The following is a 21,629-nucleotide window of genomic DNA, read 5'->3' as shown; positions in this document are numbered from 1 at the left end:
GAAAGAAGAAGGATAAGGTAACCATATGATAGCTTTATATAATATCCGAACTATCCAATAGCAGTTAGATTTAGTTGGAAAATTTCATCAACTAACATCCAATCAATCTAATTTATGTACAACAGCTAGGCTTAGTGATCAATAACTAAGAGCTTAACTAATGCAAGAAACCCAATACTCAAAAACCGAGTTGAACTCTAGTCAGGTAACTCAAATACAAGTAAAGAAGAAAATGTCGAGGAGCCAATCAACATTAGCTACCTTGTTCAAGCCTTATATAACAAAAGAAAGATCAATCCATTCATTACCCAAAATTTTTGTAAGAAAACTTACCTTATAACCAATATTAGCCTCATCTAACCAATATTAATTTCAGTCAAAGCGAGTCACCTTTATCTAGTCAAAACTTAAACGACCCCAAAAGGTCAAAGCATCTGATCTTAGTCTAAATAATTTTTAGAGTGTGAGCATAAGTGAAGAGTTCAACAACATGACTCAAGGAAAACAACAGATCTCAAGATGCACAAACCCTCATCCACAATCCAGAAAAAGGGAACCACATCCAAACCTAAGCAAGCAATAAATGGCACTCCTCATAAATAGTTCTCAGCCATGAGCCTTATGCATCAATAACTCACTCTACTAGTATTCCTCTTGAATGTGATTGCCAATCTCTTGCAACAATTCAAAGCAAGGTGGGAGAATGGCAAACTCTATAGGGTCTGCAATCCTACAAGTACTAAAGTCAGTCACAGAGTAGTCCCTCCTTGAAGTCAATTTATAGAAGGGATCGTCATTTTATAGCTATGATAAATTCACACCCAAAAGGCCAAATTTTAAGGCCCTTTGATCCCATATGCCATCTACAAAACTTTGTAAGAACACCCCACACACTCAAGTGGTTAATTCCTAGGGTCGATCAATATTAATCATCATGAAGGGTGAATTCTCTTTCAAACCTATCTTACATCAAAAGGTACCTTAATAGTATTGTTCTCGATTAGAGCAAGACCTTTCTGGTCTAGAGATAGACTCGGTATAATGAGATTTTGTTAACTAAGTCATAATCAAGAGAGGATGGGACGACAATCATAGGAACAATTTACATCATGTTTTTTTGGCTTACCATAAGTAGACTAAATAAAAATATTAGTCAAAAGTAGGGTAAGAGCCTCTGTGTGTGTGTGTGTGTGTGTGTGTGTGTGTATGTGTGTGTGTGTGTGTGTGTGTGTGTGTGTGTGTGTGTGAGAGAGAGAGAGAGAGAGAGAGAGAGAGAGAGAGAGAGAGAGAGAGATGTACCCGTAAAAGAAGAAGTTATCATCTCTCTTGAAAAACTGTTTAGAGATCTCAAAATTGAGCCTATCCCCTCAAGGCTGCACAAAGAGGATATAATTAGTCATAAGCCCATCAGCAATGGAAGGGCTAAAAAACCCGTACAATTGAAAGAAGCTAAGCGAGTATGTGATTTTGTCTTTGAAAGATTCAATTTCTCATTGGAATTAAGGAATATTCCATCAAAATGCAATCACTGAAAAGGAGAACAATGAGAAAAAAGGAATATGGAGCCACATGTAGTCCCCCATTTAACATTAGAGTCTCTCTCTCTCTCTCTCTCTCTCTCTCTCTCTCTCTCTACCTACACGTATGAGTTGCTTGATCGACATGAATGGAGACATAGTTGCTCCATCATAATAATGTAAGATCCTAATTCTTGAGTCTCTTTTAAAAATAAATAATAAATTTCCAATGTACATTACTTTAATTTTTAGTTTAGAATGCTTGTTTTGCAATGTTAGAAGGTTTTGAAGTGGAAAGCAAGGTCATTTTCATGTTTTGGTAGGTTAGGTTTTGAAAATATATATATATATATATATTTATTTATTTATTTTAGTTTTTTGTGCTTTTCGTTGGTTTTTTTTGTGAAAAGCAAAGTCCGATCCTTAATCTACAAGTTCTCGGAAGCTATAATTCAATTTTATAAAAATACCCCTTTTGAGTGTTTTTTGTGCTTTTCAGCACTTTCGATGAAACGTACGTTTGTTTTCTAAATTCAAGTGAAATCATGGTTCAATTTTTGAATGCTATTTTTAGCTTTTCTCTTTTTGGCGTTTTCAAAAGGCAATGTGCTTTTTAAAATGGTTTAAACCCAAAAATATTAGGTTTTATCATTGTATGGGTGAAATATTGACTTACAATGAGAAATTAAATAAAAAATTTATATGAGACTTATTTTTATAAAAAGCGGCACCGTAAATACACCGGGCCGGTACGATAAAGTATCATGATTATACTAGGGCACCATGATGCGGTCTAGTTCAATCACAATCTCATTAGTTGCCTGGATATTGTTTATCGAGTTAACTTTTGTACAAAAAAATGGATGGTTTTTGCGAGAGTTGACTTCCAAAAGCTATACTATGTTTTTAACTAAAAACCTAGAAATCAAGGACTATTCCCAACATAAGAGGAGGTGCTCATTTCTGCCTTGGCCAGTCTATCGTGTGAATTTACTACTCAGTTTTCAGTGTCGTCAATTGCATAGAATACCGTGAAACTCTATGTATGCATTAGATAGAGTTGTAAAAGCTCTCCATCACCATCTCCACAAGAATCTCTCTCTTGTTTGTGGGAAGAAGAAGAAGCACAACCATCTGTCTCTACTTGCTTATTATATTCTCTTCTCTTTTCACAGGGTACACGCTCTACACAAGTGATTACTTCTTGATCACGGTAAGAAGCTCCAAAGTCCATAGCCATCATTTTTCTCTCTCTCTACTTTCATTTTCCAAAAACTACACTGTCGATGGTTTCTTTTTTGTGTACATAGGCATGTATAGGCTTGTTGGATATGGATGAGTATACTCCATGCTTGTTTCATCATGTTTAGCATGCTGATATATGCATACGGTGTGTTTATGATTACATATATGCATAAAAATCACTCTTTGATTCACGTTACGTAGAGGATAAGGTCACTGTTATGATAGTATTTCCTATATTATTATGAATTTTGATCAGGACACTGTTTTGATAAGAACATTGTTTTGATAGTATTTCCTAAATTATTATGAATATGGCCAAACCCTTTGAATCAAATATTAAATACATCAATCAGAGAGTTTTCTTTTTTATGTGTCATGTGAAATTTTTTAATAGTAAAAGTTATGATCAAAATACAGCTTGTTGTCTATAACACTTAGCCAATAATTTAAACTCCATGCTTCTTGAAGAACCACTATATAGATTTGTTGGATGAGGAAACCCACTTAGTCAAATAAAAAACTTGATTATACATGTTGATAAATGTATTTAGATCACTATTATCACTCCATGAGGGTAAGTTTTCACCATTTTTTTAAAGAGAATACTTATACATGTAGGGGGGGTACCGTATAGGGTCGTGAGTTTAATGAGTGATTCATATATGTTTTATGGGTTGTTCTTTTGAGTTCATTCCATGTGTTTGATGTACATAAACTTACGTGTGGATATATGGTTAGTCAATCTGAATCATACAAGTAGTTACATAAAACGGTTTTCTTTTCATGTCACAATTGTTAACATGAGTCTCATATGGATGAGTGATGTAATTAGGTGTTAGTCTATGTTATAGAGAGGAACTTGATGCATTGGTATAAAGTCAAACATTTTCTTTTGCATGTCCTACATGTAATTAAAAATTAAAAAAAAGTTGTTTTGCACCTACATGTGAAGCTATAGCATATGGTTGAACAAACTAATGGGATTGTTTTGCATCATGATTAGATGGATGTAGTGATGTTGTAAGATGTATGGAACCTCAAAGGTGAATGTAGATGTCTCATGTGCATGCTTGTACTGCTTTTCCACCCTTCTAGTATGTGTAAGGGGAAAGGGGATGCGGTCATAATACGTCTTTAATGCATGGTCAAACACTCTCAAAATGGTTTTTTGAGATTAGGTTTAGTCGTTGATTGAACTTTTTCTTACGCATAAAAATTCATTCTTTAAGAACCATGAAAGTTGGCTCGATTTGACTTTACGATATATAGCCAAAAGTTCAGGTGTGGGAGTCAGTTCAGTGAAAGATGTGATTTATAATTAGGGATTGAGGATCCCTTATGGTTTTGATTGTGATTTTTAGTTGTGAAAGCCAATGTGGCTCTTGGATTTTTTGGTTATGGCTATGCTGCCAAAACGTTTACAGCCATGTCATGTGCTAAAGTTGGCTTTACAAGATGGATATACATCCCCCAAAGTAAGGTGGAGTGCTCACCCATGTTATAAAGATTGGATTATGGTTTATGGTTTTCGATTGGGTTATGAAGTGGTTTTGATAGATAATGATAGACGTGTAAGATTAGAGACCCTATACAATCTGATTGCCTTGGAAAAGATTATTTTGAATTATGGTAAAAGTATAAGGATAGAGACTATATACAGTCTGATTACCTTGGAAAAGATTGTTTGTGTTTATGCAAAATACTATTTTGATTGGACTCATGTGTTATGTTTCTCAATATATAGTCGATACAAGATTAGGATCACCTACATCGCTTAGGGTCGATGACCTACGCTTTGCTCGATTGAAAGTGTTATCTAAATCTTCTTTTTAGTTAAGCTCATCTACATTGTTAGTGTGTTGGGGGTTAAATGATCTATACGGCTAACATGTCGAAGATCTTCCCTTGGCTTTTGACCTAAACACCCGATGTGGCACTAAAGAGATGTGGCTCATAAACGGATATGGTTGGTGTTGATTCTCCACCACCTGTTGGTATTTAGAATCCTTTTAGAGCTCGGATTCATGGAAGGAAACAAAGCGGTTTCGGCTTACGTTTGACTCATGTAAGTTTGAGATATTTTAAGTCGCTCTCGACGAAGTAAAATTCTCTCTATCCATAGTAGAAACACATGTGGATGGGTGGACCGGCAGATCTCACACATGATCCAATGATGCTACTTAATCATTTATAAGTTTTAAAGTTCTCATAATCCTAGGTTTTGTTATTGCATTAATTCATAATTTACTTGTTTCACTTAGATGGAACATTTAAAGATTCTCTTTTTTCATTCTCTTGTTTCTTCTATGCATACTCTCTCTCTCTCTCTCTCTCTCTCTCTCTCTCTCTCTCTCTTCGCTATGTGGTGTATACATATATTCATCCTCCACTTGGTTATTTCTTAAGTACACTTTCATTGATACACACATTCAAAGATAACACTTGTCATTAGATACCTTTGGATGTAGTCTGATTCATGACTTAAACTCCATGCTAGATCGAGCACTGAGAACTTCTCTCCTATGAAATCTCTTCCGTAACTCTGACATATATTGAAGTTCTATAAAAATTTAAACGGTATAATTCTTGCATAAACCCTTGGGAGAAGTATCTCTCAACAATGGAAATGGAAGAGAAGGACAGAAGGTGAACGTAGAGGGCATGAGGCAAGTCTGCAACCAGCAACCGTGTAGGATAAGAAGGAAGATGAAGGGGTTTGGTGGGAAGAAAAAAACTTATCACCAGGGGTTTGCTTATAAACAAAACAAAACATACCAATATGATAGTGATCCCACAAGAGGAAAGAGAAGAGGGGACTTTAGCCAACTTCTCACACTAGTTGGCATTAAAAACTAAGCAAATGTCTATGTCAAGTAAAAGATTAAAAAGCCTCATGTCTAACGTCAAAGACACCAAGGAAAGATACTTCAAACAACTAAAAACGAGGACGGGTGGAAAACGCCACATGAAGCAAACTAGCCATTGCCCCAACAAGTTAAAAATCACTCCACCAAACTCAACCAAAAGAGGCGAGGGAGCCAAGAAAACATGCCTAAGAGGAGGGAAGCAAGAGAGGCCATTGAAGCACCCTGATACGTATTTGTGGAGTGCTCCAAAGCACATGTCCACATCAACGCTCGACATTGAGCAGTTCACAAATGGATGGGATTTATTATAATTTTATATGACTAGAGCTACAAAGGCTCAATTAGATTCATGCTTGCTTGGATTCTAAGCTCACCTTGGAGAAAACCAGCAAAATATTACCAAAATACCCTATAACTTTGAAAAATTCCCAAAATATCTCTCAAATTTTAAATCCGAAACTAACCCTCACGTGTCTCCCCCATAATTCCCAAAATGCACTCAAATATTTCCAAAATAATATACCCCTCAATATTATCAAAGACATCTCCAAACACTTTCCTTTTTGTAGCTCTTCATGGAAAGTTTAGTTCTCCCTTAGCCGAAGATGATAGAACTACAATTTTGCATGGTGTTGTGGGCTCTCAAGTTGAAATGGTACTATTGGTAGAACCAAATGCCTCTATTTGTGAGCTCAATGGGAACAAAAATTCAAAACTACAACACTTAGATCATAGGAAAGTCACCAGATAAATTATAAAGCTATGGTTTTCCCCGCACAAAATGAAAAAAGGAGAAGATAAACTTCCTAGTGCCACCCCTATGCCAAATATTTACATTTTCCATAACATCCAAGGGTAATTTCACCTATCATAGGAAAGGAAAACCTTTCCTTTTTTCCTGTTAGTCTATGATTTGTAAGTAGAAAATTCATGAGCCATTTGCCTCTTTCTTGCACAAGATTTATAAGAGAAGCAAATTTTTAAAGCTCAGGTTTCTTGAATAGGGCCCAATCTTCCAGGGTGGCCTAGCTTGATTTGAGAAGCTCAAAAGCCTTCTCGTTTACTAGGAATCCTATAGCCTGTGGTCATGAGAGACAAGCATAGGGCTTGCACCTATAGATGCAACACCCCTTCGCCCAGCTGCCATCTGTAATTAATTTTAGCCGTCAGCTGTCGCACTGCTTGCTTGGATGATTGAAACATTGGACTACCTCATGCATGCGCGCACACACACACACAGCACATAGGAATATTTCTTTCCATATAAAAGGATAATTACTACTCAGTTTTCAGTGTCGTCAGTTGCATAGGATACCGTGAAACTCTATGTACGCATTAGACAGAGTTGTAAAAGCTCTCCATCACCATCTCCAAGAATCTCTCTCTCGTTTGTGGAAAGAAGAAGAAGCACAACCATCTCTCTCTACTTGCTGATTATATTCTCTTCACTTTTCATAGTGTACACGCTCTACACCAGTGATTTCTCTTGATCACCGTAAGAAGCTCCAAAGTCCATAGCCATCATTTTTCTCTCTCTCTACTTTCGTTTTTAAAAAACTACAATGTCGATGGTTGCTTTTTTGTGTACATAGGCATGTATAGGCTTGTTGGATATGGACGAGTATACCCCATGCTTGTTTCATCATGTTTAGTATGTTGTATATGCATACATTGTGCTTATGATTACATAGATGCATAAAAAGCACTCTTTGATTCACGTCATGTAGAGGATAAGGTCACTGTTACAATAGTATTTCCTATATTATTATGAATTTGATTAGGACACTGTCTTGATAAGAACATTGTTTTGATAGTATTGGCCAAACCCCTTGAATCAAATATTACATACATCAATTAGAGAGTTTTCTTTTTTATGTGTCATGTGAAATTTTTTTATAGTAAAATAATCAAAATACAACTCGTTGTCTACAACACTTAGCCAATATTTTAGACTCTATGCTTCTTGAAGAACCACTATATAGATTTGGCGGATGAGAAAACCACTTAGTCAAATAAAAAACTTGATTATACATGTTGATAAATGTATTTAGAACACTATTATCCTCCATGAGGGTAAGTTTTTACCATTTTTTAAAAGAGATTACTTATACATGTAGGGGAAGTACCATATAGGGTCGTGAGTTTAATGAGTGATTTATATATGTTTTATGGGTTGTTCTTTTGAGTTGATTCCATGTATTTGATGTACATAAACTTACGTGTGGATATATGGTTAGTCAATCTGAATCATACGAGTATTTTTACATAAAACAGTTTTCTTTTCATGTCACAATTGTTAACATGAGTTTCATATGGATGATTAATGTAATTAGGTGTTAGTCTATGTTATAGAGATGAACTTGATGCATTGGTATAAAGTCAAACATTTTCTTTTGCATGTCGTACACGTAATTAAAAATAGAAAAAGTTGATTTGCACCTACTTGTGAAGCTATGGCATATGGTTGAACAAACTAATGGGATTGTTTTGCATCATGATTAGATGGATGTAGTGATGTTGTAAGATGTATTGAACCTCAAAGATGAATGTAAATGTCTCATGTGCATGCTTGTACTGCTTTTCCACCCTTCTAATATGTGTATGGGGAAATGGGATGCGGTCATACTACATCTTTTATACATGGTCAAACACTCTCAAAATGGTTTTTTGAGATTAGGTTTAGTCGTTGATTGAACTTTTTCTTATGCATAAAAATTCATTCTTTAAGGACCATGAAATTTGGCTCGATTTGACTTTACGATACATAGCCAAAACTTTATGTATGGGAGTCAATTCAGTGAACGATGTGATTTGTAATTAGGGATTGAGGATCCCTTATGGTTTTGATTGTGATTTTTAGTTTTGAAAGCCAATGTAGCTCTTGGATTTTTTGGTTATGGCTATGCTGCCAAAATGTTTACAACCATGTCATGTGCTAAAGTTGGCTTTACAAGATGGATATACATCCCCCAAAGTAAGGTGGAGTGCTCATCCATGTTATAAAGATTGGATTATGGTTTATGGTTTTCGATTGGATTATGAAGTGGTTTTGATAGATAATGATAGACGTGTAAGATTAGAGACCCTATACAATCTGATTGCCTTGAAAAATATTATTTTGAATTATGGTAAAAGTATAAGGCTAAAGACTATATACAATCTGATTACCTTGGAAAAAATTGTTTGTGTTTACGCAAAATACTATTTTGATTGGACTCATGTGTTATGTTTCACATGATATCGTCGATACAAGATTAGGATCACCTACATCGCTTAGGGTCGATGACCAAAGGCTTTGCTGTATTGAAAGTGTTATCTAAATCTCTTTATTAGTTAAGCTCATCTACATTGTTAGTTGAATGATCTATACGGATAACATGTCGAAGATCTTCCCTTGGTTTGGCCTAAACACCCAATGTGGCACTAAAGAGATGTAGCTCATAAATGGATATGGTTGGTGTTGATTCTCTACCACCCTTTGGTATTTAGAATCCTTTTAGAGCTCGGATTCATGGAAGGAAACAAAGCGGGTTCAGCTTATGTTTGACTCACGTAAGTTTGAGATATTTTAAGTCGCTCTCGACGAAGTAAAGTTCTCTCTATCCATAGTAGAAACATACATGGATGGGTGGACCGGCCGATCTCACACATGAATCGATGATTCTACTTAATCATTTATAAATTTTAAAGTTCTCATAATCCCAGATTTTGTTATTGCATTAATTCATGATATACTTATTTCACTTAGATGGAACATTTAAAGATTCTCTTTTTTCATTCTCTTGTTTCTTCTATGCATACTCTCTCTCTCTCTCTCTCTCTCTCTCTCTCTCTCTCTTCGCTATGTGGTGTATACATATATTCATCCTCCACTTGGTTATTTCTTAAGTACACTTTCACTTATACACACATTCAAAGATAACACTAGCCATTAGATACCTTTGGATGCAACCTCATTCATGACTTAAACTCCATGCTAGATCGAGCACTACGAACTTCCCTCCTATGAAATCGCTTCCGTAACTCTAACATATATTAAAATTCTATAAAAATGTAAATGGTATAATTCTTGCATAAACCTTTGGGAGAAGTATCTCTCAACAAAGGAAATGGAAGAGAAGGACAGAAGGTGAACATAGAGGGCACGAGGCAAGTTCGCAAGAGGTAACTGTCTAGGATAGGAAGGAAGATGAAGGGGTTTGGTGGGAAGAAAAAATCTTATCGCCAAAGGATTGCTTATAAACAAAACAAAACATGCTAATATGATAGTGACCTCACAAGAGGAAAGACAAGAGGGGAATCTAGCCAACTTCACACTAGTTGGCATTAAAAACTAAGCAAATGGCTATGTCAAGTAAAAGATTAAAAAGCCTCATGTCTAACATCAAAGACACCAAGGAAAACTACTTCAAACAACTAAAAACAAGGATGGGTGGAAAAAGCCACATGAAGCAAACTAGACATTGCCCCAAAAAGCTAAAAATCACTCCACCAAACTCAACCAAATGAGGCGAGGGAGTCAAGAAAACATGCCTAAGAGGAGGGATTTAATGCTACAAAGCAAGAGAGGCCATTGAAGCACCTTGATACCTATTTGTGGAGTGCTCCAAAGCACATGTACACATCAACGCTCGACATTGAGCAGTTCACAAAAGGATGGGATTTATTATAATTCTATTTGGCTAGAGCTACAAAGGCTCAATTAGATTCATGCTTGCTTGGATTCTAAGCTTACCTTGGAGAAAACCAGCAAAATATTACCAAAATACCCCTATAACTTTGAAAATTTCCCAAAATATCCCTCAAATTTTGAAAATTCTGAAATTATCCCTCACGTGTCTCCCCCATATTCCCAAAATGCATTCAAATATTTCCAAAATAATATACCCCTCAATATTATCAAAGACATCTCCAAACACTTTCCTTTTTGTAGCTTTTCATGGAAAGTTTAGTTCTCCCTTAGTCGAAGATGATAGAACTACAATTTTGCATGGCGTTGTGGGCTCTCAAGTTGAAATGGTACTATTGGTAGAGCCAAATGCCTCTATTTGTGAGCTCAATGGAAACAAAAATCAAAATTATGACACTTAGATCTCTTTAGTAAAAAAGACTAAATTATACACAATTTGGAGCAACCCATCCCGAATTGATGTAAGGGTACTTAAATATTTCTGAAATTTGAGGCGTATTTTGGAAATTTCCCCAAATGTCAAAGGCATTTTGGCAGTTCTCCCTTAAAAGTTTGTGCAAAATATCAGGAAATGCTTAAAACCCCACCCCTTATTTATACATTATGAGAACCCTTCCAGATCCATTCTCCTTGTTAGGTTTATCAGCTTCTACAGAATTACCTTGGCCATACAATGGGTACAAGCCCATTATTGAGAGAGAGAGAGAGAGAGAGAGAGAGAGAGAGAGAGAGAGAGAGAGGTGCTTGCAGTCATGTATCTTCACCTTAAATAACTATTATCTACCAGACAACCTTCATGTGTGCATGCATACGTCTGTGGACAAGCATCAAGGACACCTAACCAAGGAGGTCTGAATGGCAGATGCCTGCATACGACATGTATGCAGGCTTTGATGTGTGTATCCACTGTCACAAGGCATACTGAAAACCAATCCAATGGTCGCATAAACGCACGACCCTTGTTTACAGAATGAATGTTGGTATTTCTCCTGTAATGCAATCTAGATGCTACCAGGATTTGATGAATAATACAGATAATAACATTGGTAAAGCAAAGCAGCCAATGTCCTGTAGGATATGCTGACAAGGAAAGGCTTTTCGACATACCTTTACACTGGCATTTGCAAAAACTATGCACGTTTATGTACAAAACAGGTTCTCTGCTCGTTCCGGTAGATCGAGACGTTTCATGATACCACATTAGAGTGAGCTGTGGTTCGCACTCTTCCCCACCTTAACCCATGCATTGTGATTAATCCAATCAAAAGCCAAAGAGCCAAGCAAAGGTTTTGGAATTCCAAAAGATTCAACCAATGCCAGTGCATGGGGACGAATGCGAGCACAAAGCCCCGTAACTTCCTGCTGTATAGCCTGAGATTGCTTCGGAGTCACATAACCATTCCTGTGATAGCAAGACCCCGTTCATTAGTTATCAAGATAATGGAAAGACCGAAAAAATTGCCTTGATACCATGGAAAGACCCAAAAAATTGCCAAGCAACAAAAAACTCATTGTAGATCATTCTTCACACAGAAAATTCTGTGAATACAATTAACAAATTCCCAAAGTCACATTTTCTAGTACAAGGAATAGTCTTTGACATAACCTAAGGCATTTGAAAGGCAAATCGACAACTGTAGACTCAGGCTAATACACTACTAAGGGTAGACGCACTTTAAAATGCTTGAACCACGGTAAGGGAAGCCTTGCATACAATCCGTCGAGAAGCAGAGACAGAAACACAACTTTGAAGAGGATCGAAACAGGAACACCACATTAACACGGGAATTAGGTTAAATACAACATCCATATAGAATTATCTAAGAATAGTTACAATGACGATCATTAATAAAATGATGTCAAATGAGAAACCATTCTGGGCTTCCCAAACCTAGGAGTGGCGAAAATTTCTTAAGAAAAAGTTCAAGTGAGAAGTGAGGGGGAGGGGGGAGGGGGTTTGAGTTTTTTCAACTCAGAAGTGAACAGAGTAGTCGTGATAAACATATATAGGTCACCAGATAAATTAAAAAGCTATGGTTTTCCCCACACAAAATGAAAACGGAGAAGATAAACTTCCTACTGCCACCCCTATGTCAAATATTTACACTTTCCAGAACATCGAAGGGTAATTTCACCTATCATAGGAAAGGAAACCTTTCCTTTTTTCCTGTTAGTCTACAATTTGTAAGTAGAAAATTCATGAGCCATTTGCCTCTTTCTTGCACAATATTTATGAGAGAAGCAAATTTTTAAAGCTCAGGTTTCTTGCATAGGGCCCAATCTTCCAGGGTGGCCTAGCTTGATTTGAGAAGCTGAAAAGCCTTCTCCTTTACTAGGAATCCTGTAGCCTGTGGTCATGAGAGACAAGCATAGGGCCTGCACCTATAGATGCAACACCCCTTCGCCCAGCTGCCAGCTGTAATTAATTTTAGCTGTTAGCTGTCGCACTGCTTGCTTGGATGATTGAAACATTGGACTACCTCACGCATGCGCACACGCGCACACACACACAGCACATAGGAATATTTCTTTCCCTGAGCTACGTGTCTAACAGGTGGTCACAGAAATATTGAAAGAAGACCTCCATTTAACTCCAAAATTAAGCTTTTCTTAGCACCATACCATCACATAATTTCACTGTATAGAATCGAAACTTTTAAACTTGAAAGAAATCAATGTAAGGGATGTTACCTTAGAAAGACTGGATATTCTTCAAAAACACTTAGAGCATAAAGAGATCGCAGAAGCCCCAGATGTAGCTACATCAACAAGTCAGTCATTAAGAAAACAACAGTCAACCTCAGACGAGGTGTTAAAGAGTGCATGTACCTTCACTGGAAGTAGCACTTCATTGTCCTCCGCACGGAGTAGAGAATTTAGAACACATCTTTCAGAAAATGCAAGCCCTAAATCCTTGATGGTACGGTAGCTCTGCATATGCAGACCAGTAAACTGAATCCACAATCAGCATAACAACCATACAGAACTCTTGACGCTTTCTGGAATATTTCAAGACAATACCATGATCCCTTGCCAAACAGAGATTAACATGATTCCAAAAGTGGGAGCCAGAAAGGAATGCTCTTATGGAGGACAACACTGACTTATGCAGATATACTTGGTTAAATCCTATTCCATGATATTTACCAAGGGCCATTTGAATGCATAGTTTTTAAAAAACCAATCGAATGTCAAATGCAGACAAGTTAGAAAGTATAAAAGATTTTGATTCGGACATTGGGCGGTTCCAAACGTGACCGTAAGTCCTAAGCATTTTCGAAACATTGTGTAATCCAACTTACGATGGAGTATAACACTAGGTTTGGGTTTGAGCCATTTAAGTGGCTTGAGCCACAATAGTGGCTTGACACCTCATTCTATTAAATTGGCTTTAAGACTGCATATTTTTACTATTAACATAGGATATCAATGAGGTCCTATGACATAAAGGAAAATTTTAGTACATCATTTATCCCAAAAAGGTGTAAAATAAAATATAATGATTTTCCAAAAATAGTAAAAAGCCACTAAACTGGCTTTTAAATTTGACGGCATACATGTTTTTGAGGCTTAAAACAAGTTGACAGTCTTTTTCCTAAAAATAGTATACACATGACTTCTTATTGTATGCATGTCCAAGTATTTTTCAAAAAAGTTTCAATGTGCTAGAGGATTTTTAAGGAAGATCAAAACTCTTGAGCAAGTTTTGTTTAATTGTGCCTTGAAGATGGCCCCTGAAAAATACTAATTTTATATGGAATTATTTATTTCTTTTTTTTTCAACTCCTTACATCCCTTGACCACAAATCCCTCAAAGGTTTTGGTGACGTTTTCTATGGTTCATGAAACAAGAATTTACACAAAAGTTACTTATAGCCACTAAAGTGGCTTATGTTCACACAACCCTAGTGTTAAAAAAGAGTATTTGCAAGCAAATAGCATTTTCATGACAGATATAACATTGTGGACTAGCATAAATCATGACTCAATGACCATTGCAAAAGAAACCCAAGTACCATCAAGTTTGAAATCCGATTTTAAACTCCAATGTTTTCTAACTTTTTTTCAATCGTCTGATCATCATTTCAAACGAGCTTCAATGCAACTATGATAAAATTTCCTCATGGAGTTTCTTTGGTGATATAAGCAATCACACACTGAACCTTTTAACTATGTGCGAGTATTACTGGGGGGGGGTGGGGACAGTTGAACAAGTACCAAACTCAGGGCATCATTCAATGAGGAACCCTCAGAAGTCCTCTGCGATACCTCCCTACTGAGCTGGTGCAGCAAGTCACGCTCCCGCAAATGGAATACAGAAAGCTGCACAAGAACTTTACAAGGTGACCTTTACATGAGGTAATTACCAACATTAAATTAACCCAGCAGAAATCAGTTCTAAGCAAAATTGCTTCCTATTATCTGTGCATGCTTACTTGAAAAGACCTGTCTTGTAAGAAACAGCTTTCACATGAGCTTCCAACAACAGGTGGCAGACCATTCAAATGCTCCAAACCCAGGCCCTTGATGGGTTTCTTTTTCCTCAAAGAAGATTGATATTCTAGCAGCAATGACTTGCTCACCTGTTAATTTTTTTGTCCTTAAGCAGCTAAGTCAACAATCCACGACAATTAGAGTGAGACAATCTTTGAACCTGTTGCAGCAGAATAGTGTTGTCGCCTTCAAAGGTTGACTGCGAATCAAATTCAACCATCAGCTGCCCTAATCTATTCTCTGATAATTGACCTTGATATCCACAAACTGCTCCACACTCCTATCACAATACATTTCAAATAAGCAAACGATAATGCAAAACAGGAAGTTACCCTTCTAAGGGAACAGACAACCTGTAATGTTCTGATGTTATGCCAAGTAAATAATGCCTTATAGCCGCTAGAAAGCAAATGGATATCTTTTATATCTGTAGATGTTCTCTTTGCATATAAACATTTGAGTTCCTTGCCTGCAAAGCTCATTGCATACCTGCACAAACATCGACAGATCACAATCAAACCTATCAAGAAGTTTCCTTATGCAAACTTACTTGGTCTTTGATATGAAAGCGTAATCATAGGAGTGGTGATTCACAAATACAAACCTCTCAACAAACCTTGAAACCAGAAGTATGTTGCTTGCGACATGTTAAAAAAGAAACAAATATAGAAAAAATGCAACACATAAATCTTGAAAAAAAAAGACAATTTTATCAAATCTTGGGGCAGGGTTACAACCTACTATTACTTCCAGTGCATACTGGCCCTCCATCACAGAAATTGGTGCTTTCATGTTTCTTGAGATTATGCAAAACCAGCTTACGTTCTTGCTAATAAAGGTAGCAAGCGGTGTTGATAACTGGGGTGATCGAGAAGAAATGTTGAACCATCCAGTTCAAAAACAGATGCGCAGCATGTTGATGTAAAATGAATTGCAATTGAGAGTCCCAACTGCTCCATTAAACAGCTTGTGATGTTGGTTTCATGATTGAAGCTCTTTCCACGTTGCCACACTGAAAAGCATACCTTTGCCTTGTAGATTGAGTTGATAGCAATGGTTACACGACCGCCAGTGAGTGGTGCCATGAAAGCTGCAAATCTCTGTCATCCATCTCCAATTTCCAACTTGTCAATGTACACACGTGAACAACAGATACCAAAAGTAAATTCTAGAGAAAGAGCTAAAAGATTCATAAACTTGAATTATGCCAAGCTTTCATTTCTACTTCAAGAAAGTCTTCTCCAAGGAATGCTTTCAAAAACAATCAATTACGGATTTGCATGTCGTAGACATAAACCCATAATTGTAATGTTCTTGAAATAGGAGAGATGCACCTTTGTTGAACAATCTCCACATGCCACGCTAGGGCACGAGCTAAGATTGCAATGATTTCAGGTAGACCCTACTGTGCAAGCGAAGAAGACTGCTGAATTCAAGAAGCTGTTTACTGAGTTTATGAGAAATGCAGAGAAAATATACCGGGCATGTTATGAATGCCTTTGTGACCATCTCCATATGCCACACTAGGATGCAAGCTAAGGGTGTGATTATTTCAAGCAGACCCTAATGTGAAGACTGCTAATATTGAGAGGCTGTTTCCCGACACTAAGCTAGCGTACCAGATAAGTTGGAGAAAACAGAAGCTCTTGGATCAGAGGTTTTGATACGTTATAACATCAGCTTGAGATGCCTTTGTGTAACATGATTCATGCTGTATGGATACGATAAATGATGCCTAGATCTTGGAAAAAAGGTTTGGTTGTTTAACAGAATATATGCTAGACCTAGAATGATTGGAGATGCCTTCATCCACCTCCATATTGAAAGTAGAAATGCTTTATACAGGATCGCATCCTCAACTGAATGCTGAGTTTGCCGACGACTCAGCTCTGTACTTGGAGGGCCACGAAGCCAACCTGCACAGGTGTGAGCCGGCTCTAGAGACGTTTTGTTGTGCATCAGGCGCACTGATCAACTGGAGGAAGACAGTGGCTTTCTGGGTTGGCAGTGCTCTTACGCCTGGTTGGTCGCCACGTGAGGGCTTTAGATGGATTCCCCCAGGGACTGCAGTTCACTACTTGTTCTGTCAGATTGGCCTCGACTTGTCTCTTGAGCAGCAGACTGCTCCCCTCCTCCTGTCCACAAGGAGGAAGTTGCTACACGGGAGTTCGGCACAGCTCTCTTTGGCAGGCAAAGTTGTAGTGGCCGACCAGGTGTTGTTGGCTACTATGTGGTACATTACATCTTGTTGGATCTTTTCGAGCTCCTGCATCAGCCAGTTAGAGAGGCTGATCAAGAATTTTCTTTGGTCAGGGCGCGACACCCAGCTAGCCCAGGCCAAAGTAGCCTGGCAGGTCATCACTCTACCATGTTCTCAGGGGGGGTTGGTGATCATACTACATAGACCCGGCACAGCAGAGCAGAGCCCTTCTTGGGAAGTTTGTTGTCAAAGAACTCCTTCCAGGGGAGGAGCCCTGGAAGGACTTGTTGCTTCAGCGGCTTAGAGCTCGAGTGCCTCATGCAGGAGGCCTTTGGAGACCTTCCATCAGGTGGATCTTTATATAGATGCACAGAGTTGGTCTGAGCAGGAGATTGGAGGATCGATTTGTTGCGAGCCTGCTTCGCTCTTGAGAGCAGCTGCGATATGGCCTGGAGCAGCACCCGCCCACTTGCACAGAGGAGCGCTTGAGACAGCCCCTCGTTTGGAACCCCATGGTTCGCACTCAGAGAGGCCACTTGGTTGGTAGTAGGCCTCATGTTTCTTGGGGTCCCATGGTAGAGGGTCCAACACGCACTCAGAGCATCCAGCTCCAGGGCATGAGAGGGGTGCAGAGCATGTGCCAAGACATCACAGAGACTCTACCAGTTGAGCGGCTCACTCCTCTAGAAACAACAGCTCCCCGATGGGTGGGGGCCTTCACGCGACTGGAGGTCCTCATTGCAGTTGGCGCTTGCTCAAAGTCCGTACCCTCCATATTCTTCAAGATCCAGACCGAGGGTAAACTGCACAGTCTCAGTAGAGGCTCCACAAGTTGCAGAGTGCTGTTTTCAGAGGATTCGAGTAGTAGGCATCTATGGGAGGACTTGTGTCATAGACCCTGACCAGCAGATCTTGAGACAGGCCACTGGAGGCTTTGGGCTTGGGAGAGATGCCCTTTGGCACGAGTGCAATGGGCTTCTGGAGAGTGGTTTTGGAGAGACCCCTTCTCTTCAGCCGACCACCCTGAGATCCCTTTCTTTCAGTACGTTGTTCGATTGGGGCGTCACATACTGGCAGCACGGAGAGAGGCTCGTCCTACTGCAACACTTCATTGGCAAGAGGAGCGTCTCACAGCTGAGTCTTGTCAAGCTTTTGGGCGAGGTTGTGAGACTCTAGACAGCCGCGGCAAGTCACTTTGTTCCAGTGGGTAGTTGCACACAGCACTACAACAGTGGGGAGTTGGCTAGAGTACATAGTGGCCTTTCGACAGCATGTGCAGCTTGTGACCATCCTTTGGAGAGTCAGTGTCACTGTCTGTTGGATTGCCCCATGGCCCAGCACGTTTGGCTTCCTGTTCTTCGGCTGTTGCCAGCTCTGTCCACAGCGCGACAATACACTTGAGGTGCGACTGCTTGATCCACCCTCACGGGCCCTGCAGTACAGTTTGAGCTATCTTCCACCAACAGGATGATAGTGATCCAGGGGGGTCAACCTACACTCCAGCCTGCTACAGGGCGTCCCCCCCAAGAGTGGTGCAGTGAGAGAGAGGTGTGTTGGGAGGTCGTCTGTGGCCTGACACTCTGGTTCATTTGGCGGGCCCGTTTGTAACAGACTTAGACACTCCAAGTCAAGAATCAATCACGACAACACCAAATAACCACTTCAAAACAATTCACAGATCACAATAGATTTGCACTGGCCCGGCGGAGTTTCGTGCCTAGAGATATTGGCCCCAAAGACTGGCGCCCCTTTCGGTATTTCTTTATGTATTAAATCAATGTCAAAGTACAAGAGAGCGGTTAGGGTTTCACTCTCAGACTTTGCATCCAGATGCTCTAAGAAGTGAGCCCCTCACCGCGTATTTAAAGATTACAAGGGATGCCCAATAGCAGAGCCCCAAAAGCTTTCAGTTCAAAAGCAATGAAAAAATTCTCTCTCTCACAACAGAGTAAAATAAAGCAATTATTCCCTTTCTCTCTCTCAAGGCCAATTTGCGTCGCCCCTTGGGCTACTTTTCAGTTCCGTGATTTCCGGAAATCTGTACGCTGCTGCCACGTGGCACTTTTAGGGTTTCCAGCCACTTTAGGGTTTCAGCCAGCAGTTAGGGTTAGGGTTTCCAGAAATTAGGGTTTTTTGGCAGAAATTAGGGTTTCTGTTGTCGATAGCCACGTCATCACTTTGTGACATACCCCCCTCTTGAAAGCATTGTAATTGACCGCGATTACGCCTGCAAAACCGACAGAAGCCATAAACCATCTTAGCAGACACTGACTGTTAGTACCTACGTACTAGGTACACACATCTAGCACATGTACCAAATCGACAGTCACATCACAGGACATCACATGACATTCAACATTCATTCGGATCTTAGACCATGATTTATCGGCAATGTAGCTAGCAATCGCATCTAGGTCCAATCGGGACCTCATCGATGTCCGATTGACTAACCCCTATTGCAACCATGTCTATTCGAGATCAATCAGACCAAAATGCTGCAGTCATTTCATCTATCAGTTCCTACACTTAAAAGAAGTCAAGAACAAATCAGTATCATAATCAGGAATTCCATTTCATTAAAGTCATATAGCAGAATACTGTCAGCTTTCAGTATCCCTGAAGCATAAAGAGACATCGGTGACTCTAGTATCTAAATCAAGGCATCTGTTGACAAAGGAGCAGAGTGACTCCCCTCTTGTGCATCCCACTGCATCAGATCTCCGGCCAAGCTGAATTTCTGGGTTCCGTTTGGAGTAGACTATGCTAAACCAAAAGCATCGAGGTAAAGTTTCACAATCTGAGGAGTATCTGCTAGGTCCTCCTCCTCCATCCACTTCGCATCCGTTGCAGGATACTTCTTGAACTTAACCAAGAACCGCCTTAGGACTTTACCTTTATTTTTCGTATCCTTATGTGCCAAAATCTGTTCAGGAACAAGGATCTCCTCGTTTTCTTCCACTTCAGGTTGCTCATCAGGCTCCCCATCATCAGGCACATCACCCTTAAAAGGTTTCAAGAGACTCACATGAAATGCATTGTGAATCCTCCAAGTATCAGGCAGTTTCAATCGGAAGGAGACATCATTTATCTTTTCAGTGATTTGGAAAGGTCCGTAGTATCGCATACTAAGCTTTGGAAAAAGCCTCTCCTTTCCCTTTTTCTTTCTTAGGCGTGCATTCTCAAAACGTAAGAGCACCCAATCATCCTCCTTCAATTTCAAGTCGCGACGATGGCGTCGTTCTTAAGACTTCTGCAAAGTCTCGCGAACCTTGGCAAAAGCCGTATCCAAATCTTGCGTATATTCATCCGCTTCAAAAATCTTACCTTAGGAAGGATGAAACCTTCGCAGCACCTTCAACAATCTCAAATGGCGTCTTCCCCGTCGAAGAGTGTATCGTGTTATTGTAGGCAAATTCCACCAAAGGTAAGTACTTTTCCCATTGAGTCTTCTGATTTGAGATATAAGACTTCAATAAATCTAGAACCACTGAATTTGCAATCTCAGATTGCCCATCAATCTGCGGGTGGAACGATGACGAGAACTGCAACCGCGTACCAATGCTCTCTCAAATTACCTTTCCAAAACAAACTCGTAAATCTGGGGTCTCTGTCGAGGACAACCGTCTCAAGCATGCCATGTAATCTGAAGATCTAGGCCACAAACAGTCTTGTAAGTGATCCAGCTTGACTGTTTTCTTAACTAGAATGAAATGAGCCTGTTTGCTAAATCGGTCAATAACAGTCCAGATACCATCGTGACCACTCTATGTTCTCGGGAGATTAAAAATGAAATCCATTGCAATACTTTCCCAGGGGCGGCTGGCTATAGGTAAAGGCTGTAACAATCCCTGTACCTTATGCCTGTCAAACTTGACCTACTGGCATACTAAGCAACTGCACACAAACTCTTCCACATCCTTTTTGAGTCTCGGCCAAAAGAAGTATCTCTCTACCCCCTTCATGGTGGTAGCAATGCCGCGATGACCCGTAAAAGGTGGACAGTGGCATTCAATCATAACCTTTTCCCTCAACGGCTGTGTAACGCACAACATGGTTTTTCTCATCAAGTAGCCTTCCCGAATGGAGTATCCTGCTTCTGTCTCCCCATCCCGTATCCATGTGAAAATATCTGCAAAATCTGTATTTGTGGCATACTGATCGACCATATCCTCGAAGCTCCTATGATGTATCGCGGAAATAGCCAGAACCAACGGCTTCCGAGACAAAGCATCTGCCACCACATTCTTCTGTCCCTGCACATGGACAATCTGAAAGTGAAACTGTGACAAGATGTTCGCCCACCGCATCTGCTTTTCCGAAGCTGCTTCTGTGACAAGAAGTAGCACAAACTCTGATGGTCTGTAAAGACAGTAAAATCCGCTCCGAGTAGGTAATGCCGCCACTGAGTAAGAGCATGGATAACCGCCAAAAGATTTTTCTCATAAATATGTGCTGTCATCTCCGGCCTAGAGAACAATCGGCTCTCGTAAGCAATGACATGGCCTTCTTGCATCAAGACCGCACCCAGACTACGACCACAAGCATCACAATATACTTCAAATGACTTCTGCAAGTCCGGCAAGGTCAAAACTGGTCCCGTAGTCAATTTCTCTTTC

The 21,629-nt window shown here is 39.5% G+C and overlaps 1 protein-coding gene across 4 annotated transcripts in view; it reads right to left on the bottom strand.

The window, feature by feature from the left end:
- Positions 1 to 11,063: 11,063 nt before the first annotated feature.
- The window catches only part of LOC147454550 (acyl-coenzyme A oxidase 3, peroxisomal-like), an 85,457-nt gene continuing 74,891 nt past the window's right edge, over positions 11,064 to 21,629 (bottom strand). For 2 of the 4 annotated variants that reach the window (XM_086516465.1, XM_086516463.1), the window contains 9 exons: positions 15,839 to 15,913; positions 15,636 to 15,763; positions 15,167 to 15,302; positions 14,974 to 15,093; positions 14,756 to 14,902; positions 14,538 to 14,642; positions 13,149 to 13,271; positions 13,011 to 13,078; positions 11,064 to 11,721 (listed from right to left, as the gene is read on the bottom strand). In XM_086516465.1, the coding sequence (XP_086372591.1) occupies positions 11,520 to 11,721; positions 13,011 to 13,078; positions 13,149 to 13,271; positions 14,538 to 14,642; positions 14,756 to 14,902; positions 14,974 to 15,093; positions 15,167 to 15,302; positions 15,636 to 15,763; positions 15,839 to 15,913 (1,104 nt within the window). In that variant the 3' untranslated portion in view covers positions 11,064 to 11,519. The remainder of the gene's footprint in view (positions 11,722 to 13,010; positions 13,079 to 13,148; positions 13,272 to 14,537; positions 14,643 to 14,755; positions 14,903 to 14,973; positions 15,094 to 15,166; positions 15,303 to 15,635; positions 15,764 to 15,838; positions 15,914 to 21,629) is intronic. The other 2 variants (XM_086516464.1, XM_086516466.1) reach the window with 2 other exon arrangements.

Source organism: Adiantum capillus-veneris, chromosome 7 (assembly GCF_014529385.1).
Source record: "Adiantum capillus-veneris isolate H3 chromosome 7, ASM1452938v2, whole genome shotgun sequence".
Taxonomy (NCBI): Eukaryota; Viridiplantae; Streptophyta; class Polypodiopsida; order Polypodiales; family Pteridaceae; genus Adiantum; species Adiantum capillus-veneris.
The sequence above is the reverse complement of the archived record's forward strand: the minus strand, read 5'-3'. Positions and strand labels throughout refer to the sequence as shown.